At 43.9% G+C, this 27,301-nt stretch overlaps 1 protein-coding gene across 1 annotated transcript; it reads left to right on the forward strand.

Annotated features, from left to right (window-relative positions):
* Positions 1-20,291: 20,291 nt before the first annotated feature.
* On the forward strand, positions 20,292-25,435 carry LOC308098668 (homeobox protein Hox-B9a-like; the record flags this gene model as incomplete). The annotated part of the gene is made up of 2 exons (XM_080447075.1): positions 20,292-20,322; positions 25,200-25,435. 2 exons carry the CDS (start codon positions 20,292-20,294, stop codon positions 25,433-25,435), a joined length of 267 nt encoding a protein of 88 aa, XP_080303201.1.
* Positions 25,436-27,301: the final 1,866 nt, after the last annotated feature.

Here is a 27,301-nt window from a genome sequence, read left to right on the forward strand (position 1 = left end):
AGCTGTGTGCATGTGTGTGTGTGCATGCTTGCGTGCGTGCGTGCATGCGTGCGTTGCCACATTCATAGTTTACTGACACTAAAATCTCTCGCTCGCACTCTCGCTCGCTCGCAAGCACACACACACACACACACACACACACACACACACACACACACACACACACACACACACACACACACACACACACACACACACACACACAACACACACACACACACACACACACACACTACACACACACACACACACACACACACACACACACACGCGCGCAGCCTTATTACAACATATGAACAGGCTATAGATCATATCTGCGGGGCCCGGTTCGGAATGGAACTCATTCATAGTGAGCCCGGGTTGATGTTATGAGCCTGCCCGGCTCTCATGCGTCGCGGCCCGGCTACACCGTGTAGCCCAGCCCGGCTCCACGCCCCGGAATAACGGATCGCACCGGGAAAGATCACCATAAATTCAGCTTCGAAGCTGCTTCATCTTACCAGCCCGGCCCGTGCGTCAGCACCTTTCCTCTTGTGTGCGTGCCGTGCGTAATTGCGCGCGCGCGCTCGGGTGTGTGTGTGTGTGTGTGTGTGTGTGTGTGTGTGTGTGTGTCGTGGTGTGTGTGTGTGTGTGTGTGTGTGTGTGTGTGTGTGTGTAGTGTGTGTGTGTGTGTGTGTGTGTGTGTGTGTGTGTGTGTGTGTGTGTGTATTACTATACTTATGAGGGCCAAATAATTTCAGAAATAGACATGAGGACAATTTTCCTGAGACATTTAGAGGTTAGGTTTTAGGGGTTGTTGGAGTTATGTCTGGTTACACCGAAAATAGCAGATCCACAAACCTATGACACATCACAGCACAGCGGATTGTGAGCTTACAGATCTTATATATATTCTCGGCTTTATATGTAGGTTTAGGGTTAAAAATCGTAGAGGAAAAAAAAAGAAGGGGAAAATGGCATTCATTAAATCGCCCATCATTCTAAAATGTTGGTGTCCTCACAACTATAGCGATTACAAACGTGTGTATGCGCGCGCTTGTGCGTGCGCCGCGTTTTTATTGCAGTTTGCGCCCTTCTGCCAGAAAGCTATAGCAGCGCGCCTGACCGCACCACACCTCTGCGAAATGAACGCGCATTGATTTGGACCAGGGTGGTGTGTGTGTTGGTGTGTGTTGGTGTGTGTTAGTGTGTGTTGCTGTGTGTTGCTGTGTGTTGCTGTGTGTTGCTGTGTGTTAGTGTGTGTTGCTGTGTGTTGGTGTGTGTTTGTTGTGTGTTGGTGTGTGTTGGTGTGTGTTGGTGTGTGTCAGTGTGTGTTGCTGTGTGTTGCTGTGTGTTGGTGTGTGTTGGTGTGTGTCAGTGTGTGTTGCTGTGTGTTGCTGTGTGTTGGACCCGGCCGACAGAGCGCCTTTCACACACAGAAATCCCCTTTGTGTGTCTGCGGGCCTCTGGCCAGAGTCAACGGAATTACACTTCACCTCACAGGGCCGTTAAGTTATTACCTCTGAAGTTTATTAACTTATAACGCGGGGCCAAACAAGAAACAACCCCCATTAATTGCTGTATTGCTTTTGCTGGCTGGGAATTGAAGGATGGGAGATTGGGGGCACTCAGATGTTTTTACTTGAGTAAAAAGTAGGCTATACCACAATATATATATATATATATATTTTTTTTAAAATACTCTGTTACAAGTAAAAGTCTTAAGCAACGGTTAAAATGTAAATATGTAATAGCGTAGTTTTCTATAGTTTCAATGCACATATATTTATTTTGAATATATTTATTTTGATATTATTTTGTTTAGACTGATGCTTTGTTATTTACCTGTGATAGATTACGGATACACTACACTGTCTCTAGTATTTGATGTATTACCTTGTGTTAAACTTGCTTATAGTAAATCTATCTGGATTAAGAGTGTCTGATAAATACCTACAATGTAAATAGTAAATTGAAGTGTATGATTTAACTGGTTAAGTGGTCCTTGCTGCTTTATAACAGGATCAGATATTGTTCTGTTTATTCACTCCCACATTCTTGACATCTTTCATCGTTTGTAAACCTTAACCATGTACTGAGACACACTGTCTCTCTGTATTCTATATAAGTGTTTACCTTGTTTACTGTAAGTCACTCTGGATGAAGAGTGTCTGATAAATGACCACATTGTAAATTGCAAAAAGGTGGCTTGAGTAAAAGCAAGTATTGGCATAATTAAAATATACTAATTTCAAATATATAACGTCAAATAATTGCACTGGAGTAAGATTTACCTCTGATATGTGGTGGAGAAGAGAAGGACAAATGAAAACATGTACATATACTCAATAGAGTAAAAGTAGCCTTGAGTAAATGTTCACACCGTTGCCATTAATTGCCATATTGCTTTCTCTGGCTGATATAAAGGATGGAGGGGACGGGGTGGGGGTAAGGGGGGGGGGGGTGTAATAAGGTGCAGTGTCCAGATATATGAGAGGTCAGTCCTGTGAACCATTAGGGTGAAATTGCGGAGAGAGCGACTTGTACCTATTGCTGACACACACACACACACACACACACACACACACACACACACACACACACACACACACACACACACACACACACACACACACACACACACACACACACACACACACACACACACACACACACACACACACAAGCGTGTGTAGTTTCGCCCGCGGGCCAACGCAAAGATGGTTTTACGGGAATATCAATCCTTTTATGGAAGGCCTGTCTGTCTGTCTGTCTGTCTGTCTGTCTGTCTGTCTGTCTGTCTGTCTGTCTGTCTGTCTGTCTGTCTGTCTGTCTGTCTCCCCCTCTCCACATGACGGTATAAATAGTCGTGCGTCAGAAGATGGAGTGAGTGACACGCGGACATTAGATGTGAGGCGCGCGGGCTGATCGGTTACATGGTTTTAGCCTGAAGAGAAATGCAACTTCAGATGGGCGTTATATCTCTCCTCCACCCCCCCACCCCATACCCCACCCATCCATCCTTCATCCCCCTCCTCCTCCTCCTCTCTCTCTCTCTCTCTCTCTCTCTCTCTCTCCTCTCTCTCTCTCTCTCTCTCTCTCTCTCTCTCCCTGCCCATCTGCCACTGTGTTTATTTATATTTGTGCGTCTTTTCTGCTGTTTTGCTCCATAACACACAGACCCCCGCTGTGCGCGCGCGCGCACATGGCACAGCCGCGCACGCACGCACGCAGCCTCCGCAGACAGAGAGGACAGAGAGGAGAGGAGGCTCTCTAACCCGGGCGGAGGGGCTCTCCTCTCTTGGGCCCCGTTATAGGGACCCTCCCTCCCCTCTCCCTATAACCCGGGCTGAGGCTCTCCTCTCTCGGGCCCCGTTAGGGTGCCTCCCCCCCCCCCCCCCCCCTCACCTCACCCCCATTCCAGCAGCCGGTCTGTCATCCCGGTGACAGGCCGGCCGGGGCTTTGCTCCGGAGGTAATGGATGTTCCTCCAGAGGTGATTATGCACTTGGGGAATGCGAAGCACCCACTTTACGTGTGACAAAGAAGAAGAGAAGCCCCCTCCTCTCTCCCTCTCTCTCTCTCTCTCTCTCTCTCGTCTCTCTTCTCTCTCTCTCTCTCTCTCTCTCTGGAGGAATTAACTGTGGTCTCTGGTCTCGAGGCTGAAATCGATCCGTACGTGTTTGAAAGTTGGGAGTAAATTGATCCCGCGGAGTATTAGAGGACTAGGAGTCGATGATAGCCGTTAACTGCACTGAGCTACAAGCCCAGAGAATAATGGAACCGCTATATCCGTCTCACACACACACACACACACACACACACACACACACACAACACACACACACACACACCACACACACACACACACACACACACACACACACACACACACCACACACACACACACACACACACACACAACACACACACTTCACACACACACACACACACACACACACACACACACACACACACACACACACACACACACACAACACACACGCACCACGCACGCACGCACGCACGCACGCAGCCATGTTGGCCCTGCTGCAGTGTTGCTGCATGGAGGGGGCGGGGCTTGTAGTGTGCCATTGTCAACATCAGCCAGTTTGTAGTTTTACACACAAACCTCTATAGACCCTTTTCCCCTAATAATTGTTTTATTTTGTAAAATATAATATATCATTTTGTGTTATCCTTTTAGCCTAAATGTCTGACTGTATCGTTGCAGTTTACATTTTTGACTAATAAAGTATTCAATCAATCAATCAATTCAATCAATCAATCAATCAAAAAGTAAAAAGGTTCAAATTCAAAGTAAAAATCTCAAATGTCAACATTTGTAATTGAGTTAAAGTACTGGACTAAATCTACTTGTGCTTAAAAAAATACTTAACCAGACTTAACAAGTACAAATGAGAAAGTAGGCTTTTCTTTTAATATCAGTGCATGGGAACGATGTACAAAAACGAATTTCACCCACTTTTTAACCTTGTAAACCTGTGATGTGACAATAAACCTGATTCTGATTCTGATTGCTTCATTGAAATGTTGAACACGTTGTTGTGAGCTTGTAGATCTGCTATTTTCCACAATTTTTTTCCTAGGAATGCAGTGAAGTCAATTTGACTTTGAAATTAGTGGTGAAAGTCATAAACTTCCAAAAAATAAATACATAAATAAACTCAAGTAAAGTAGGCTACAGATACTAAATAGTAAATGTACTTGGAAGTTAGCTAAAACGCACTGCATACCGGTAATACATAAATGAATCTTGAATATAAAGTTTGGAATGCAGTACTTGTAAGTGAACTATGTTCCCATGCGTATTGATATCAATGTGCATACTTTACTTCAATGGCTTGTTTCAGAGGAATACAGTGATTCTTTTTTTTTTAGCTACAATAAACAGCATAGTGATTTTAAAAAGGTTGAACTACTAATAACTTGCCACTTTAAAGTAGTAGTAGTTTTCCACACCTTCTCAACATGACTGGCAGAAAATTATGTTTTTAAACTGTATGTGAGATCTATTAGAGTTGTTTACTATTCATTGATGTACAAAACATTAGATTAAGACAGGAGTGAATCTTTGCTAATGTTGAGAGGTAACCACTGGATCCTTTATCCACTTGTCCATATTCTGGGGCCAACATTTGGTGAAAATAGATTGGATAAAGTTGGTATCCCTCCTGAAAATGTATGTTTTGTTTACGACAGAGCTGGAGAGACCCCTGTTACTGAACAAACACTATATAATTTATATATAGGCATATAGCAATGATTATCAGAATATAGACCTATTTAACACTTATTTTAACAAAAGTTAAAAAATGCAACAAAAAGTGCCTCAGAGCATTTCTTATTTTTCTTAAATGTTCCTTTCCCACATATTTTCAGAGTGAACCAAAGATAATGTAGATTATAGACGTTAATGGGGTGATGTGGTATTTAATCTGAAGACTCATCTCTGTGTCGGTAACAGTGGGCTCTATAGACACTCTCTGCTCTCAGGCTTTTCTCTTCACAGACTATAAGGCTGAACCATATATAGCTCCCATTGAGTTCCATCACAGCATCCATCAGCGTTGAGGCTACTGACTGTTAGCTATAATTGAACACATGATGTCGAAGGCATACATTATATTATTTTACTTCCTCCTGTGGAAGGAAGTAAAGTGTCACTAGTGGTTTGTTGTTCTTATTTGTTTGCTCAAAACTGTTCTGGGTTATTTGTGATTTATTTCTAAATCCATGGTATTTGGTTATTGTTGACAGACAGGCATTTGTTTTTACTCACTGTTCCATGTGAATGTGTGACTGTTGCATTGCTTATATGAGTGGTCCTCAAACGTTTTCATGTCAAGGATCCCCTGGATCCCCAGCTGGATCCCCTGGATCCCCAGCTGGATCCGCTGGATCCGCTGGAACCCCTCAAGGAACACACTTTGAAAACCACGAGCTTAGAGAGTACAGGAGACAGTCTAGAGCAGTGGTTCTCAAGCTTTTCAGGCCGTGACCCCCAAAATAATCATATTTGAACTGGGGACCCCTCACCCTGACATGCACTTTAATTGTAGGAGTTCCCGTTACATTTAGTTTAGCCTGCTGCAACCCTCCTGATTTCGTGTATAAAGGGGCGGGTGTAAAGAGCCGGCGAGAAACTGCGGCTGATCCCATTGGTTCACCGATCTGTCCGTCAACCCCCGCCCCGTTAACACAACATTACGAGCGACGCCCACTGCACTCTGGTTGGTTGGGAAGTGAAACACTTCCTCATACCCAGTACGGGCTATCGTTGGGCCAGGCTTTTATTTTTTAGCAAAACTAAGCAATAAAAGCCTGGAGATCGAGGCTACATTTAGTTTGACTCAGTTCTGCTCCACAGATAAATATTGTGAAAATATAGCTGTGAGGCTTTGTGAGCTTGTAGTTATTTTCAACATTTTTACCTCTTTCTTATATTATTTGACAATTTGGCTAATATTTGACACGTTTTTAGAGTATAGTTTGTTGATTACTTTTGATGCAGGAGGCTTAATGGTATTTTTTAATTTTTTTCATTCATTCTTTAAAGGTATCATGACATTCATTTTCACTTTTTTTATTTTCAATGTTTTATTTGGGGTTTTATGACCTCAATTACACCCAAAAAAACTGAACTTAGAACATTCAGTGGATTTTCTGTGGTCTGGGGTTTTCTGAATAATTAGGCTGAAAAGTAATCTGAGCTTGGCCCTTCGACAGTGAGGTCACAGTCGATTAATCCCGCCCACTCTCCTCCTCGCCCCTCCCCTCCCCTATCCTTTCCTTTGGGGGGGGGCGGAGCAGAGGCGATGAATGACAGGCAAAATCCCTCACCAGCGACACCCGCAGGCAAATATTTATTTTTTCATTGCAGTTGAAAAGGCTTTAGAAATGTGAGAGAAAAACACCTGCCATGGATCACTGGAATGGAATTTTCACTTAAAACCTTTTGTACACTTTTGAAGGACCAGGACAAAGACTTTGAATGTGGTGTAAAAGTGAATGTCATTAAACCTTTAAGGTATTAAAAAGGTCTTAAAATTCCTTAAATTGTCACTTCACTGTCTCTGGGGACCGCCCTCCCCAATCATGTGGGGACCCATCCGAGGGTCCCAGCCCACAGGTTGAGAACCACTGCTCTAGATCTAGTATAAAACTCACTGCTGGGGCTGGACCACTATCCACCACAATGCTATCACTACACACTACACACTACACACTATCCACCACAATGCTATCATATTATTTCATAATAAAGTAAGTAAAGCAAAGATATTATTTAAGAAGAAGACGGCATAGATGTATGGTCTACAAGTTAAATAGATACATAGATACATAGATGTATGGTCTACAAGTTAAATAGATACATAGATACATAGATGTATGGTCTACAAGTTAAATAGATACATAGATACATAGATGTATGGTCTACAAGTTAAATAGATAGATACATAGATGTATGGTCTACAAGTTAAATAAATGTATGGTCTACGACTACAAGTTAAATACACATGACATCTTAAAACACTGTGATACACACAATATACACACTTTAGAGCTTCAAAAATGGTGGAAAATGTGTTGTACTGTATATTGTGTGTGTGTGTGTGTGTGTGTGTGTGTGTGTGTGTGTGTGTGTTTGTGTGTGTATTCTTTGTTTTGTCTCACTGCATCCATAAAACGCCACATCGCAACCAGACGTCGCAAGGAAATGGGTTTACAGCCCCGCTGTATAACACTAACACACACACCCACCCACCCACCCACCCACCCACCCACACACACACACACACACACACACACACACACACACACACACACACACACACACACACACACACACACACACACACACACACACACACACACACACACACACACACACACACACACACACACCCCAAAATGTGCAGCTTGATTTACTAGCAGGGGGATTATGCTCACCAGAGTGTTTTAGTATTCAATTCAGAACAGCCCCCCCCCCCTTCTGATATGAAATAAATAATACATAATTCCAGTTAATCCCCACACACCAGAAAACAACATAAAAACATTGACAATAGTGTTTTTCTCCACACATGATTATGTCCTTCAGCTAGTCCTAGAGAGCTTCAGATGTACGTATGGTATTTAACGCATGACATTCAGAACATTCTCTTTGGGGGAGGATGCCCCCCAGAAACCTCCCTACACATGGAGGAGGATGCCCCCCAAAAGACCTCCCTACACATGGAGGAGGATGCCCCCAAAATACCTCCCTGCACATGGAGGAGGATGCCCCCAAAATACCTCCCTACACATGGAGGAGGATGCCCCCAAAATACCTCCCTACACATGGAGGAGGATGCCCCCCAAAATACCTCCCTACACATGGAGGAGGATGCCCCCAAAATACCTCCCTACACATGGAGGAGGATGCCCCCCAAAGACCTCCCTACACATGGGGGAGGATGCCCCCAAAAACCTCCCTACACATGGGGGAGGATGCCCCCAAAGACCTCCCTACGCATGGGGAAGGATGCCCCCAAAAACCTCCCTACATATGGGGAAGGATGCCCCCAAAAACCTCCCTATACATGGGGGAGGATGCCCCCCAAAAAACCTCCCTACACATGGGGGAGGATGCCCCCAAAAACCTCCCTACACATGGGGGAGGATGCCCCCAAAGACCTCCCTACGCATGGGGAAGGATGCCCCCAAAAACCTCCCTATACATGGGGGAGGATGCCCCCCAAAAAACCTCCCTACACATGGGGGAGGATGCCCCCCAAAAACCTCCATACACATGGGGGAGAATACCCCTCAAATACCCCTCTCTATACACAGACTATGGTCACAGTCACACATGTAGTAAACACAAGCCAAGGCGTCACACATCATTTCCCATGTTGCCTTGCGGGCTGTAGGCAGTGCTGCTGGCATGAGTGTGCGTTTTCTGGTGTGTAGTTCGTTGGCTCAGAAAACTACAAGCAAAATGGCTGCCGGGGGGGGGGGGTCAAAGCTTCGCCATTATCAATGCTAATGTTGCCAGTATTGCATGTGACCGGTCAGACACTCAATGTGCTCGTGATTTATATCGTTTTATTTCTGCAGTCTGTTGGCGACGTATAGCGCATGGACAGTTGTTGAAGAAAGGTTTTCTGAGGAGGTTAGGAGGTACAGACCTCCATCATTCCTCTCTCTGAGCCACTATAACAACCAGATGGTGATTAATTCATGGAGAGAGAAGAGCACACACTTCACTGTGTCTGTCACCAGAAATGGTGAAATCATTGAAAAAAGACAAAATGATGTCAGAGGTTGATGTCAACAAACAGCAGCGTAAACAGTCTTATGTTCAGAACTCATGGTGGAGCCGCAGTGAATATAAAACCCTTTCCTTGTCAAAGAAATTTGTTTGGTCTTCGGCGAGCCCTGCAGAAGACCAAACTAATTTGACTTCATGTCAGGATTAAAATTCATCCTAAACCACTTAAATCCTATAGAGTATACTTATAGTCGACCAGAGTTCCCCAGGGATCTATACCAGGAACCCTCCTGTTTTTACTACACCAAATATCTTGGCCTAAAATAGCCGATCTGCAAGCAGATCGGCTATTTTCACTGAGCATTCACCCCAGAACAGGGACGCTTTAGGGTTCAAGTGGTTAAACCACTTAAGGCCTCTTATCAGCGGTTCCAAAGCGTCTCTGGATCAGGGCCCGCTTGGAAATCTGGAAAGTGTTGTTGGCCCACCCACCTAACCGCTTAATACAACAGCCAATCAGTGCGATCTCAGAGCATGTTTATTTTAACGATCTATCACATTTAATCACATTTTGATAAGCACATATTGCGCATGGATCACGTTCTGGTTTGGATCAGCAGAACCGAGCCTTGGCGAGCCATGCGGCCCATAGGGGAGGAGCCTATTTTCTGTTTCTGTAGCGTGAGGCAGTTTGATATACCAGTACACCCCCTGGTAGGGCTGTCCCTCAATTAATCGATACGGCAATAATCGTATCACATTCCTTGCCGATAATCGTATCGATACAGAGGCTGCCATATCCATACGGTGGGAAATGCTGTGTGACGCGGCTTTAAAAAGGAAAACATCAGCTATGGTGTGTTTGTGTGTGCCTGAGACTGAGAAGTTAGGAGAATATTTCATTTACACTTATCCATCATTTATTTTTATTTTTGGGCGGTGAAACCGCCCCTATATGTGAGGTTTGGGATTTGCACCCCCCAACCCTGCGATGTGATTGGCCACCAGTGTACCCCCCTAACCCTGCACCGTGATTGGCCAATCACAGTCTATTCAGGACTGTGATTGGCTAGTGAAACATGACAATTGTGCATAGCCCTATAAATAGGACTATGCACTTAAAAAAAACACATTTATGTTTTTTTTAAAGTTAGGGGTGTTGGTCCACAATATTACTTTTCTTTAAGTGAACTTCCATCACTGTGATGACCACTGTGACCACACCGCCCACTTCACACTGGGTGTGATTTTTGTCTCCGCCGGAGGCGGAGTCTATGTTTTCGCTCCGTCCCGCTGTGTCCCCCCCCCCCCCTAGCCAAGCTAACATTGGTCAAGCTTCACGTGACACGTGACAATATGTTGTCACCAATGCTTTTGATTGGCTAGCGAGAGGTATGACGAAATAAAATCCTATAAATAGGTGTGTCACTTCAAAAAAACATTTATGTTTTTGAAGTGAGGTAAGACAGGATCAATCAGTCTTGATTGGAACAGTACCTTCCAGTACAAATCACCCGTCCGTGCGTGTGTGTGTCCCTCTGACAACACCTAACATTGGTCAGTTTCACGTGACATCACAATATGTAATACAAATATATAAATAGCTTAGACAGGAGAGGCTGAGATCACACAATGCAACTAACTCCCATTACGCAAACTGAAGAAGCAGCAAATCATCATCTGAAACCTGATGAAGAAGCAAAGGCGCAGAAGGCCAAAGCTAAGAAACATATAATAATATAATTGCTATGATATAGTAACATATTCTATTTTAAGTAAGAATTAGAACATTCCTAGAGAACTATGGTTAAAGATAGGGTAAGTGATTTCATTTGATTAAAATAGCACGGGTCTGCTGGCGGAGACTTGTGCACATTTTCTAGTTATTTATTTCTTTGCTTATTGTTTAAATGTTATCAACTAAGTTTTTCAAATTGATTTGGAAACTTACAGTTTTCTGACAATATATTGGCCAAAAGATCGACAATCTGTGGTCTAGGACTCTGCAAAAGTAAATTTAGTAGAACACGGTCATTATTCAAAATGAGTATCGCGATACACATCGTATCGTGGTCTCTGTATCGTGACATATGTATCGTGAGGTTATAGGTCCCGGCAGAGTAGTTCCAGAGAAGTGGACTGAGGGGCCCTGTCTTTCCCTAAAAGGACTGACCGTGGGTAGCTACTGGGACGTAAGTCGGGGGCTTGATCAACCCCGGCTGGGTCACCTGGGTAAGGGTGTATGTTGTTGCGAGACCCGAAACACCCGTCGACCCCAGGCTACAACACTGATGATACGTCCCAGGTGCATCCATGTGATGTTTTTTATTTATAGCCAATACCCAGCCCTACCCCCCAGCCATGATATACAAGTACCCCCCCCCCCTGGACATGGCGCTAGTATGTCACAGGGACTTACCCCATCTAACCCTTGTGTGCTAAGCAGGGATGCATTAGGTCCCATTTTTTTAGTCCTTGTTATGACCTGGCCAGGGAATCAAACCTCGTTCACTAGAGTGAGAGATGCCCATGGGCAAAACACCAGAGGGAGCTCTACTGAAATCGTTCCCCCCAAATTCGGCAGAAACATGGGGATGAGTGCGTTCTACTATTCTGCCACCAAAATGTGGAAGGCCCTACCAACATCAAACGGTGCAGTTTACAACAGGACCTACCGTAGCTAAGTTGTACTTGTTTTGTCTTGTTTGCAAACAAAATAAAGTATTCAATCAATCAAAAGACCTCTGAGTCTAAAGGCGGCCCCTCTGACCACAATGCCACTGAGCTGAACCAACATAGCATACAGTATGCTATGTATACTTTAACCCTTTAAGACCGGGAACGTATCTGTGTCATTTTAGATTTCTTTGGCTATTCCAAAATAGCAGATATACAAGCTCATAGCGAGCTTGTGGATCTGCTAATTTTGAAAAATCGTGAAAATTTGAGATGTGGGTCCGAGGCCAAATATATATAATTTTGGGGGTCATTGACATGGAAAAGTTGGAGCACCACTCGGTGCCACGGTATGAGCTTGTATATCTGCTATTTTTGAATAGCCAAAGAAATCTAAAGTGACACAGATGTGTTCCCGGATTGAATGGGTTAAGTTGATATTTATCGGTATCACAGTGATAAGACATGTTTCCAAGGTGTTCATTTGTTTACCAGTACTTTTTTATGTTAATGTTACATTATCCTTAGTGTCAACAACACCCTCACGGCCCACAGGCTGGGGAACTGCCGCCCTAGAAACTTAGTTGACCCCAGAGTCCCTCAGGGGTCCACGTCAGGCCCTTTCCTTTTTTTCCCCCTCTACGCTTAATATCTTTGTTGAAAAGCCGATCTACAAAGCTCACAGCGCATTGCAATGCGTTGAACTTGTAGATCTGGGCTGAATGCTCGTCCCTAGCACAAGGACGCTAGCATACACGTGGTTAGACAATGCTACAAACGCCTCTATGCTAGCTGGGTTCTTCATTCTGTGTTTCACACAATCAGAGACGTTTTAGGTCAAGCACAGAAAAACCACAGAGAAGATCAACATTAATACAAACATGGTTTAATGAGTGGGATGCACACACACACACACACACACACACACACACACACACACACACACACACACACACACACACACACACACACACACACACACACACACACACACACACACACACACACACACACACACACACACACACACACAGTTTCTTTGTGTTGTGATGACGAGGACACGGCTCAATCGCTCTGGCAGCGTCGCAACCGTGATTGTCATGGCGATGAAATACTGCCGAGTTAAATTAAACACAGACGAGACTCCACCCAATGTGGTGTACTGTACGCGCACACACACACACACACACACACACACACACACACACACACACACACACACACACACACACACACACACACACACACACACAGTGTATAATTGTCCTGCTCAGTGTTAGACCAGGGCTGGTCCTGGGTCAGCGCTACACACAATGTGATTACATGTTTAACTGTATGTGTGCCAGATATGATCTGGGTGGATAAACAGGAAGGACAGTTATGATATCATAGTAAAGTGAAGCACAGTACAGCTCCCTACATTGGCTCCCAGTTGCTGTCTGAACAGAGTACAAAACACTGTCGGCCTACAGAGCAACCGAAGACATGGAACCCCCATATCTTCAAAGCCTGATCCAACCCTACAACCCCTCCCCTCACTCAGATCAGCTAACACGGGGAAGCTGCTCCACACGTCCCAGGACGACTCTTGTCCCTTCTGGCTCCCAAACTGTGGTGGAACAAACTCCCCAAAGCAGTTAGAACTGCGGACCCACTCCTAATCTTCAGACTCCACCTCAGCCCGTAGCACTTGAACCCAACCTTGACACATTTTATATATCATGTCATTTAGACAGATGCTAGGTTCATTTGTTGACCTGGCATCCTATAGTTTCAATGTACAGATATATATATATTTTTTTGTATTATACTGTTTAGGCTGATGCTAGGTTATTGGTTTACCTGCATGTGATTCTAGTTTACTGAGACACTACACTGTCTCTCTGCATTCTCTGTATGACTTGTGTTTACCTTGTTTACTGTAAGTCACATCCTCCTCCCCAAGAATGATAACACATTAATCTGAATAGAACCAAAATCCAAATTTCACAAACATTCTACTTTTTCTTTTAAATAAGAATGAGCTTTTATACTTTTTTCAGTTTCAATCCCCCACATCAACATCATGTTCTATTAGGTAGTGCATGACTCAGGAGCCAACATTCTAAGCAAGGGATCCTCCTGGAGGAAATACCCCCTGCCTAATACTTTCCTCATCTGAGACCGAGACAAAACCAGGTCATACAGGTCTTTCAGAGACGGGTCTTCTCGCTGTTCTTTCACCAGTTCTGAACACGAAACATAAAGATCATTTGTCAAAGCAAAGTTTTTTCACCTCAGAGTTTTCTGACCCTGCATGACTACCCTGTGTCACCGCACAAACAGTAGACACAGGAGGGTTCTCTGCCGCAGAGAGACCTTGCTGCTCTGTGGTCTGGATCAGGGACCTCTGGAGGTTCTAGAAGTGAAACGCATGTCTTTTTAAATTGCATTGTCAATTTTTGTACATGTTCTGGTCTGATATAATTTGCCCAAACACAGTCATTTACCAAAATTATGTCAATTCCTTCGACTGGCAGTTCCGGGGCGAACACCGACCTCCACACGTCTCCCTGCACCAGATCACAGGACAGAAACATTTTATGCGCATGCAGGCACCAGCAGAGTGTGCAGGCCCATCCCTCTAACTGGAATGCATCCCACAGTATCTGAACATGGAGAAAAAGGCAGTGCTGCCTCTCCTATACAAAGCTTTGTAAAGATCCTGAGTCGCGCAATATTCTGACTGGAACTTCCCTTTCACTCCAGATTAGCTTTGCCACCCCGTCGGACATGAATGGAGCATAACCCAACTCGATCTCTGAAATGTCTACTGGCTTGACATGCATTTGAAAAGGAGCCACCAGTGCTGCTGCCTCCCCAACAATGGTAGTATGAATGGATGCAGCCAAACCAGCTGACTTCACATATGAACTTTTCTCTTTTTAGCAAAGGACATTCTTTTAACCAATGTCCCTTTTCACTGCAATAATGACATTGGTCTGAGTTAGTTCTACCATCAACCTTCAAGCGTTACAATTTAGGCACTCCAGAGTCGGCTTTCTGGAATTCCTCAACATTTGGCTCCCCAAAGATACGCTTATGTGTTAGAACATATTCTGCAGCCTCACTAGGACATTTGACTTTGCGTTCATTAATGTAGGTTGCAATGTAATCAGGAACAGACAGTTTGAACTGTTCTAGAACTAGTAAGTCACATAATTCCTCAAAACGTTTTACTCCAGATGAGGACCACCAGCGGTTAAAATTGGAGATGATTTCCTGTGTAAATTCCACATGTGTCTCTCCACTATTTTTACTCCAGCCCCTGAACCGTTGGCGGTATGCCTCAGGAACTAACTCATAGGCCTTCAATACAGCTGCCTTTACCTTTTTATAGACTTCTACAGACAGTGCAGACTAAGCCTCTTGTGCTTTACCCGTAAAGACACACTGCAACATTAGAGACTGATCCTCCTCAGGCCAGCTTCTAGAAACAGACACACGTTCAAACATACAGAAAAATGTCTCCACATCCTTTTCATTAAACTTAGCCATTAACCTGAAGTTACTTTCTACATCAAAACGAGAACCAGAGGATTCCTCATTTAAAGCAGTTGCAGACATTTTCCCTTCTTTTATCAATCCCAATTTTTTTAAGTTCCAAATCCATCCTCATTTGTTTAACATTAACAACTCCTCTGTCACCTGGGAAAAACTGCAACAGACTCTCTATTAGCAGCCTGATCTCACACAACATAAGTGGAATATGGTTGCAACCCGGAAGCAGAGCAGAACATGATTTACCATGATTTACCCCACAACATGATTTACCCCACAACATGATTTACCATGATTTACCCCACAACATGATTTACCATGCTGTGCCTATCGGTACAGAACTCGGCCGCGACGTTCAGCACGGCAACTCGCTCGCTTTAGCTCGCTCGGTGGTGCTTCACGTGGCTCCAGTTCGCTCGAGACTGCGCGCCTCCGTCATGGTAAAGTCAATGGAGGGGATACTAGGCGGCTATGCACAGGGTTTTCAGGTTTTTTAGTCGTCTACTGTATGTACGGAATGACATCCGTGCTATTTCACCTACAGTATGTGTTGTGTGAGATCGGGTTGCTATTAGAGACTGCTGCCCCCCCCGAGGAGAACCACTTCTTCCTAATGTCACTCCAAACTTTACTTTACCAGTGTACCTCAACCCAATGTACCTTGAGATCCAGGGGAACAGTGTGGGGCTTCTGGGGAACCTCAGGGGTCCTTGACGGGGGTCCCCTGCAAAACGAGGAACAGTTTAATTTCACAATTATTTACCATAAGAGTGACTATTCAGAACATAGGTTTCACTCTCTCCATCTAGACAGACAGTTGTAGAGTTCTGTACCAAATCTACTCCAACAGCTCAGATCTTCTCTTATAGGGGTCCCTGGCACACAATGTTTTCAAAAGCAGCCAAAGACTTATCGCTTTGGGGGTCCTTGACAATGTTTGCAAACCACTAGAATACAACACCAGGCCAGTTCATGCTGACTTCAGTTTGACAAGTTATTTTAGTTTTGAATACATTCTGCCTCATTTTGACAGCTAACTTTCCAAGTCTAGATTGTTTTTAATTTGCTATTAAAACGACCTTCCGTAATGTAGCTACATTGTAGCCTGGCCTGGACTGCATTGTGTCCGATGAAGACAAACAACAATAACAACAACGTAGCTATATAGTTCTCTACAGCCTCTCTGGTCTTCTACTGCGTCTAGCAACACAACATGGCCGTTCCAGTTCTTTACCAATGAACCCGTTTACAATCTGGAACGTGTTTTCATCTGTGTGTGTGTGTGTGTGTGTGTGTGTGTGTGTGTGTGTGTGTGTGTGTGTGTGTGTGTGTGTGTGTGTGTGTGTGTGTGTGTGTGTGTGTGTGTGTGTGCGTGTGTGTGTGTGTGTGTGTGCGTGTGTGTGTGTGTTTTCATCTGGGTGGGTTTCTGGTCGACGCAGCGAGACGTCACAAACGTACAACTTTGTGTCGACGTTTAAAATGCAGTTGAGAAATCCAACAATTTATAAACCGCAGTTGAGAGACAACAGCATTCTTCTCCCCTTCTGTGTGTGTCTGTGTGTGTGTGTGTGTGTGTGTGTGTGTGTGTGTGTGTGTGTGTGTGTGTGTGTGTGTGTGTGTGCGTGTGTGTGTGTGTGTGTGTGTGTGTGTTTGTGTGTGTGTCATAGCTGAGATGCCTGGGTTCTTTTGCAAAGGGAGCGTCAAATAGCTTGCAGCCATAACCAACTTGACTCCACTAATTACATCGTCCTGCAAGAAGCTAACAACATGCTGGGTGGAGAGAGAGAGAGAGAGAGAGAGAGAGAGAGAGAGAGAGAGAGAGAGAGAGAGAGAGAGAGAGAGAGAGAGAGAGAGAGAGAGCGAGATGGAGAGAGAGGGAGAGAGAGATGGAGAGAAGTGGAGAGATTTTGCATGCACGTGTGCATGTGAGAGTTAGAGAGATAGAGACCTCAGGACCAAGAACTGATGACTATATGTGCGGTACACACGCTCACACATGATAAATCATGCAAATTATTATATAATTTCTTCTTGGAATGGGAGGTCCAATTCTGAGGAATCTAAATATACCTCCAGTTTTGTTTATGAACTGTTACATTGTGACGTCAATCCTAACCCTTAACCTCTGTATTAATAAAATAAAATAAACTGTTACTGTGCTGATGTTAAATGAAAATCGTTGCTAGAGAGTTAGATTTGCATAACTCAGTACTTTTAGCCTCACAAAAATAGTTTTTTTTTACAGTTAGTAAAATGTGGAATGCTAGTTTAACTCAAAGTGCAAGAAGCACTGATCCTTTAAGTTCCAACTGATCTCAAGATGCGGTAGCATAGTAACTGAGATGTATTCATTAATATGAATATGAAGATTTTTTTCCCGCAACAATACAATGTAATCTACTGTAGTTTACGTAACCAGCATGTACATACGGTCAATATGAAATATGAACACAATGGATCAACACTGCTGTCTCGTCAACAGAGTCTGAAACTTTCCAATGACATCACTTCCTCCTCTTCTCTAGATGGGGGGGGGTCAAGGTGACCTTCAAACAGAGGAAAACAACACACACACACACACACACACACACACACACACACACACACACACACACACACACACACACACACACACACACACACACACACACACACACACACACACACACACAGGTGAACACATATCCACAAAATGGACATATACACTCACACACACAGTATGTAAGTATACACACATACGCACACATGTGCACACTTACAGTATACACACAGACACACACACACACACACACACACACACACACACACGTATGTATACATATAATAAGCCTAACCCGCATCCGTCATGACCTGGTTCACACACAGATTCTTCATTCCTAAACCAGATGTTGCTCCTCTCTCTCTCTCTCTCTCTCTCTCTCTCTCTGCATGGGAGCCTTGAACTCACTGCCATTGGTCGTCTGTGATGTCAGTCATCCAGGAACTGAACTATTGAATTATTATGTCCATTATTAATGTCCATTGTGCTGTAAGACTTACAGTACAATGAACATAATAATTCAGTGTAAGTCACCATGCAGCAAAAAAAACTAAAAAAAATGACAGAGGGGCATTATTATTATTTTTAAAGGGAAAAGCATCCATAACCTAAAAGAAAATGAGATCAAGGAACTCGTCAAGAAATCAGGCTAGTTAATAATAGAAGAGTTTTTTTTTTAAAGTGCCAATATGTTACCAGTTACTTCAGCTAAATGCGCATACTTCAAAATAAAACATGTAACCGTCCGGGCATTTCTTTTTTAATTAGCACTCAAATATTTTACAATGTTGGCTTAAAAATATTAGAATCATTATTCTGGTTCACTTTAGAACAACTGAAAAGTGTGCAGCACACACCCTCGTGATGTCATAGTCCACTGTACACTCCATTATAATAATGTGACATTACATCTGCAACATCTTTGATCCAAAAATATTAAAAGTATTCTTCCTACAGCAAAGGTCATTATAGGTTAAATAACATGAACATCTGGAAGACCAAGTAAAAGGTTAAATAAGCTGAACATCTGGTACATATGATTCAAACATAAGTTCATCCATACTGTAATACCAGAGCAAAAGGCCAGAGACAATGAAAGTAGTTGATCATCACTTCTTATAAGACTTGTTGCACTTACAGCAAAGTGGACGCATCAACATCAATTTAGTTTGAAGAGCAGCTGTTATATGTATGCACTGGTGGAAAAAGTACCAACATTTTTTACTTAAGTAAAAATATCAATACCACAATGTAGAAGTATACTCTGTTACAAGTAAAAGGCCTGTCTTCAAAATGTTACTTGAGTAAAAGTACAAAGGTAAAATATACTTAAAGCACCAAAAGTAAAAGTACCAAAATGTTTGAAAATAGCCGATCTACAAGCTCACAACGCGTCGCGATGCGACGCGTTGTGAGCTTGTAGATCGGCTATTTTCAAATTGCCTATGTATATAATAGGGCTAAAGTGGTTAATATATGTTCTAGAATATAATAATGTATATCTGCAAAGTAACTAATAACTAAAACAAATAATTGTAGTGGAGTAAAAGTACGATATTTTCCTCAGAGATGTAGTGGAGTAAAAGTAAAAGTATTGAAAATTGGAAATACTATGCACTTAGTTACTTTTCACCACTGTGTGTGTGTGTGTGTGTGTGTGTGTGTGTGTGTGTGTGCATACCTTTGTTTGTCTCACACTTCCGGGGGGGGGGGGGGGTTGGGGGGGCTACATCCATAAAACGCCACACATCGCGAACAGACGTCCCGAGGAAATGGGTTTACAGCCCCGCTGTATAACACACACACACACACACACACACACACTCACACTCACACACAGTCGCACACACACACACACACACACACACACACACACACACACACACACACACACACACACACACACACACACACACACACACACACAGATAGAATAGATACACCCACATTTCCTGCCAGTCCACATTATCAGTAGAAGTGCCTAAATCTCTCTCTCTCTCTCTCTCTCTCTCTCTCTCTCTCTCTCTCTCTCTCTCTCTCTCTCTCTATGCTTGCTCAGTAGCCTGAGGAGGTTAAGGATGAGTTGGAGTTTGGAGCTTGTATAAAATACAACTCATGGATTTCTTATCTGAAGGACAAGGCCATAAGTCACTGTGAAACACTTCAACAAAAGGATGTCAGATTCACTCTCTCTCTCTTTTATCTTGTGACTGAGCGGCTCTGTCTCTCATAGATGTATAGCAGACCGCTGCACACATGGCTGTTAGCTTATAGACGCTACATGACAGAATGCCAGGGCCCCAGAGCGTCAGGTTTGTCCCACAGGGACACCGTAGCTCTCTGCATAGCGGTATCTATTGCACCTGGTAGACAGCACACATGCTATTGTATCCGTATGTACCGTATTCCTTATGGGAACGATAGATAGGTGTGTCTGTGAAAAGGCTCGAACGGCCAAGGCTCCAAAGACAGTCAGAGATGCAATTTGTTTTTTGTTTTATTTCGCCCAACTCCTCCACTGAACTCCAGTGCAAAAATATGTACAACCATCAACAATAATGCCGGCCAAAAAGTAAAAAATAAACCAATGAGAAAAATAAATAAGCAATAAGGCAAACACTAATAAACAAAACCCAACTGGTTAAGAACTCTCTTCAGGCTAAACCTCGGTCACACAAGGCCCTGTAGCTCTCCCTGAGGGATGTTACCTGTGTTTCTGCCCATATCTGACTAACCTATCTGTCCCTGAAGCCTCCATTAAATAGGGAGTGGATCCTACCACAGGACACAGAACCACTTAGCAACAATTCTTCCAAATACTTCCATAAATCCTCCCATAGGTTCCTCAGTGCCACAGTATAAAAGTAACCTAAAAATTCCTAACGATGCGTTACAATTAAACAAATATAACTTGGGGTGAAGACTCCATGACAGTTTAAATAAACACATTACTCCTAAAACATAGGGACACCCCTCTCTCCCCCGGGCACTTGGCACCTTCCTCATCAAGGGAATGGCCACCAGCAGTTTAGGAGAGACAACTAGCAAACAATCAGTGAATATACAGTTTCAACACACCAGTTTAAAACCATAGTCTCTGCATAACTTGGAATGCAGTCAGATGTGTATATAGGGCACGGGTTGCCCCGTGCCCGTGTCCATTAGACAATTTACAATTTACAATGTAGGCATATATCAGACGCTCTTTATCCAGAGTGACTCACAGTAAACAAGGTAAACACATAGAATACAGAGAGACAGTGTAGTGTCTCAGCATGGGATCGCATGGGAAAGAACCTAGCATCAGTCTAAACAATATACACACGTTTTTTACATTAAACAATTATAGTCTACATTGAAATTAGAAACTAGGACCTAAATAAAAATGTAACCTTTGCATATAGGACTGCATGGTCATCAAAGCAAGTGCTACGGGCTATAAGGTGGAGTCTGAAGAGGTGAGTCAGATTACGGTGGAGAATTGGGAATGAGTTTTCAGTTCTAACTGCAATGGGGAGTTTGTTCCACAGTTTGGGAGCCAGAAGGGGAGAAGAGTCTGGGACGTGTGGAGCGTTGTCCTGGATGATTTAAGGGAAGGTTCAGACAGCTTCTGTGTTAGCTGACCTGAGTGGTTGGATCGGGCTTTGAAGGCATGGGGGTGCCATACCTTTGGTTGCTTTGTAGACCAACATCAGTGTTTTGTACTCTGTGCAGGTATAGCTATACTGGGAGCTAATGGAGGGAGAGGAGAAGGGGGGAGACATTTTCTGTTTATGTCTGTTTATGTCTCCCAACATTTAATGTCATTTCTGGCGTATAATTTTGATATAATAGTGTCAGCTAGGTTCCACCACAGTAATATACACACACACAAGCACGCACACACAGACACACACACACACACACACACACACACACACACACACACACACACACACACACACACACACACACACACACACAGACACACACACACACACACACACACACACACACACACACACACACACACACACACACACACGTGTATATATATATATATATATATATATATATATATATATATATATATATATATATATATATATATAATTCTTTTGAGCAGTTTTTGTTAGCAGTATGTACACAGTTCATGAAACTCAAAACAATTAAGGGATCAAAGTGTTCCCTACATTTCTTTGAGCAGTATATATAAGTAAATATACATACACAGACAACTTTCTGACAACCAAAGAAACAGTGGATGTTCCAACCTCTATGAACTTCCGTTCTATTTCCTGGGTATCAAATATAAAGTAGTTTCGGTGCTAACGCCTCGACGACAGGCTCTCAGCACACAGTTTTTTTCCAGGGTTCCACGCAGACATCTGCTGTCAGCAGCAACGTTCAGTGCAGTAATGTGATCTGAAACAGTCCCACTAACGTTGTGTGCAGTAATGTGATCTGAAACAGTCTCACTCTGCATGATGTGGCATGGTTCCTGCACGCGGGTGTGTCAGCGATATTATGCAAGTTTTTTGACTAATGACATGTCATATCCATGCAGAAAACAAACATGAAATCCCTCTTACTGTAAGCTGTATTTGCAGAGTTCAGAGGGGCCAACAGAAGATGGGGAAATAAAGTGCAGTCAGTGTTCTTGTGCAGTGTTTTCCCTTTTAATTAGGACCACCTTTTATAACGGCAGGGGTCCTAGGGTAGCTGTTGTCTGGCTGTTCTGACCTGGAAACCAGACGAATCTGCCACTGAAAAAAAAAAAGCTATTGGATTCAGCTGCCCTCGAAGTTGTGGGGCACCAATCAGGGCCCAGTATGCAAATATGGGGCGAGTTTATCACCAGATGTTATTTTTTTTAATATCCACCCCTTTGACATGCAGGTTCCAAACAAAGATTCTATGGCTAATATCTACACAGCGATATTAGTCAGGCCATGCCAGGCTATACGTCTGTCCAACATTTAGGTCCCAACCCATACATTGAATCCTATATACAGGCTGGATGTCAAAGAATTGTCTGTGTCTTTCATTCTCCCCATATGATGATCCCTACTGCTTTTGGTGAAAGCCCATAACCTTTCCTCTTAGGGCCACCATTAGGCCAAACGTTCCTCTTGCACACACAATATCTCAAAGTCTACTGGCCAGAATTGGCATGAACCCTGCCCAACACATTCCTGCTCTCTGGAGAATGCACCTTACTCCTTCTGGTGTCTCCATGGTCTTTCCTACAGCGCCACCATTAGGCCAAAGGAGCACTTTGTAGCTTTTTTAAATAAACGAATCACCGCGCAAGAACACATACCATATGAAGGCCGAGTCCTTCCCACAACTGGGCCGGGTTCAATAAAGCAGAAATAATATATATTTTTAAAATGATTATGTTGATCCTTCAGTGAATATCAATATAGGTCTACAATTTACTGTACTTATTTAGTCCCACTAGTGAGAGTGCAAGGCTCCATAGATCGGTTCAGACCACTTTGAAATGGGTGTAGCTAGCAGCTGGTTGGGTGTAGCTATCGCAGCTGGCTTCGTACCGCTCCTGAGTGTCAAAACACCGACTGCACTGCCAACAAACACGTACGTCACCACCCTGCAACTACACTGCAACTATACAGCCACTACACCACCCTACAACCACGGGCCGCTGAGACAGCATCTCTACCCATTCAGCCATGGCCGCCCCATAACGTCATGCGGCGGCCATTTTGTGGTGTGCATGGTCCTTTGGCGTCAAACACGTAGCAACGTGAGCTGTGATTGGTCCAGGAGGAATGATCTTGCATGCTTCTCACTGACTGAGTCGCTGCTGCTGCTGTTAGCTAACTGAACTGGTATTTGGTAACAATGATAGTGTGTAAGGCTGTGTTCTTGTAGCTACAGTGATGATAGTGTGTATGGCTGTGTTATTGTAGCTACAGTGATGATAGTGTGTATGGTTGTGTTCTTGTAGCTACAGTGATGATAGTGTGTATGGTTGTGTTCTTGTAGCTACAGTGATGATAGTGTGTATGGCTGTGTTCTTGTAGCTACAGTGATGATAGTGTGTATGGCTGTGTTATTGTAGCTACAGTGATGATAGTGTGTAAGGCTGTGTTCTTGTAGCTACAGTGATGATAGTGTGTAAGGCTGTGTTCTTGTAGCTACAGTGATGATAGTGTGTATGGCTGTGTTCTTGTAGCTACAGTGATGATAGTGTGTAAGGCTGTGTTCTTGTAGCTACAGTGATGATAGTGTGTATGGCTGTGTTCTTGTAGCTACAGTGATGATAGTGTGTAAGGCTGTGTTCTTGTAGCTACAGTGATGATAGTGTGTATGGCTGTGATCTTGTAGCTACAGTGATGATAGTGTGTATGGCTGTGTTCTTGTAGCTACAGTGAAATCACACTCTAGGACGTACAAATAGGGGAAGCGAATCAACGTCACTTGAGTGTGCAAACAAAGGTGTGTGGATTTGGCTACTTTTAGTGGCTCAGGAGCTTGAAAGAAACTAATATTAGGACGTCCTGAACTGTCTTCATCTGTCATGTTTCAGGTCAATACAGTATGATACTTATAGGCCATAGTTTTACACTAGGACATAAAGGTCTATCACTGTATACGATCCCTCTCATCTCACAACCCCAATGCTTATACCTGTATTGTTTGCTCCAACGTATTCTCACTCCCAAGACGGCAAATGGGTGGGGGGGGGGGGGGGGGGGGGCTACCCGCGAAATCACATGTTGACTAGGGGGGATGTGAGTTACGATTCTGGCCCTATCGGTACGTAACCCGAACGGCGCTGAGTCGGCTGAAACGGACTTGCAGCGTGGCGACTCGCTCGTCTGACGGCTCGCTCGGCGGTGCCTCTTGTGGATCAAGTCCGCTTCAGACGGCGTGCCTCCGTAGTTTTAACTCCGTAGTTTTTAGCGGAGCCGTCACGTCTTGGGTTTGAGAACGTACGGTCACTTCCACATTCCTAGAATGAGGAAGTGACCGGGACGGCGTAAAATGACGTGAAGGGACCCCTCGTCACGTCAAACGTTTTGTCACGTTTTGTCACGTTTTTGTCCCATGAAGTCACTATAGTACGTTCTGGGAGTGAGAGGATGTTGGACAATGGCGGAGTCAGCCACGCCCATAAATATATCTGTATCAAAGAATGTGCATGTGACTCTCTCGCTCTCTCTCTCTCTCTCCTCTCCAGCCGATCCCTCTGCCAACTGGCTCCACGCTCGCTCCTCCAGGAAGAAGCGCTGTCCGTACACCAAGTACCAGACCCTGGAGCTGGAGAAGGAGTTCCTGTTCAACATGTACCTCACCAGGGACCGCCGGCACGAGGTGGCCCGGGCGCTCAACCTGACGGAGCGGCAGGTCAAGATCTGGTTCCAGAACCGTAGGATGAAAATGAAGAAACAGAGCAAAGACCAACCCAAAGACTGACGGGCACGCACACACACACACACACACACACGCGCGCGCGCGCGCGCACACACACACACACACACACACACACACACACACACACACACATGCTCACACGCACGCACACACACAGACGTTTGTATTACTATACTTGTTGAGGATATCGTCATTTTTATGTGGACCGAAAACAGCGATCTACAAGTTAACAACCGGGTTGTGAGCTTGTAGATCGCTGTTTTTGTTGCACGTCACTGGCACGAAACTAGATCAGACATGACGCCAACAACCCCTAGAACCTAACCTCTAAATGTCTTACAAGTATATTAATGTAAGTACACACACACACGCACACGCACACACGCATACACACACCTACGCACACACGTACGCACACACGTACGCACACACACACACACACACACACACACACACACACACACACACACACACACACGCGCGCGCGCGCGCACACACACATACACACACGTACGCACACGCACACGCACACACGCACGCACGCACGCGCACACACTCCATCTAGCCCCTCCCCCCAACTATTTCGTTTACAGGCACTATCAATCAAGGCCATTGATACAGCTGATCAATAGGACGGTTGATCATTACACGTGTCCAGAGGACAGCGAGCAGACAGACTTACAGACAAAACCAGGAAATGTTCCGTTTACAGACGAGAGAAAAAAATAACAAATAAAATAAAACAGAACCCAGAAACCTTTGCGTTGTTGGACGGGAAGAGAACGCGTTGATGTCACTCACATCCATCTTTAAAACGCCGGGACAGAACATGCTGGGTTTTTTCTTTGGAACCTTTCAATGAGAAAATAGCCGATCTACAAGCTCACGATGCGTCGCATCGCGACGCATCGTGAGCTTGTAGATCGGCTATTTTCAAATCATCTTTATAGAGCAACCAAGGATTCTTAACCCTGTTCCTCGAGAAAATGGATTGAACCCCTTAGAATATGTGGACTGAACCATTATGTGGACTGAACCATATGTGGACTGAACCATTATGTGGACTGAACCATTATGTGGACTGAACCATATGTGGACTGAACCATATGTGGACTGAACCATATGTGGACTGAACCATATGTGGACTGAACCATATGTGGACTGAACCATTATGTGGACTGAACCATTATGTGGACTGAACCAATATGTGGACTGAACCATATGTGGACTGAACCATATGTGGACTGAACCATATGTGGACTGAACCATATGTGGACTGAACCATTATGTGGACTGAACCATATGTGGACTGAACCATATGTGGACTGAACCATTTATGAACGTTACAGTAAGTGTGACGCATCCCTGCGGAGATCATCTATGTCTTAAGTTTTCATCTTTTGTACATTTGTTTAGTCTGTTGTTGTTTTGTTATGTGGGGCGTTATGTTGATGTAAATCTGAAAACACACGCAGAAAACCCCTTTAAACCCGCTCTACCGGGGTCCCCCAGGGCTCTGCACTAGGTCCACTATAGTATTTCCGCCTTTCTTTGGTGAAAATAGCAGAACTACAACACGCCTTGAGAGCTTGTAGATCTGCTATTTCTATATATGTTGACTCCAGAATAGGGACGTTGGGCTCAAGAGGTCAAAGGTAGTGTAAGTGATATATAAATATATTTGTTTTATGTTAAAGCTCTACATTCTGATAGTATTCATTATAGAGTCTCTCCAGCTCTTTAGTAAACAGTAAACACACAATACATGTTCATGTTAGGATACCAATTTGTATCCAGGAGAGAAAATGATACAGGATACAGGATATAAACAAGTGAAATTGGAAGTGATGACACTAAGAAATGAGCAGAATATTGGAACCACGGAGACCCTTGATCAGTTTGTGTTCC

The sequence above is a fragment of the Gymnoscopelus braueri genome (assembly GCF_963280865.1).
Source record: "Gymnoscopelus braueri genome assembly, chromosome: 13".
Lineage (NCBI taxonomy): Eukaryota > Metazoa > Chordata > Actinopteri > Myctophiformes > Myctophidae > Gymnoscopelus > Gymnoscopelus braueri.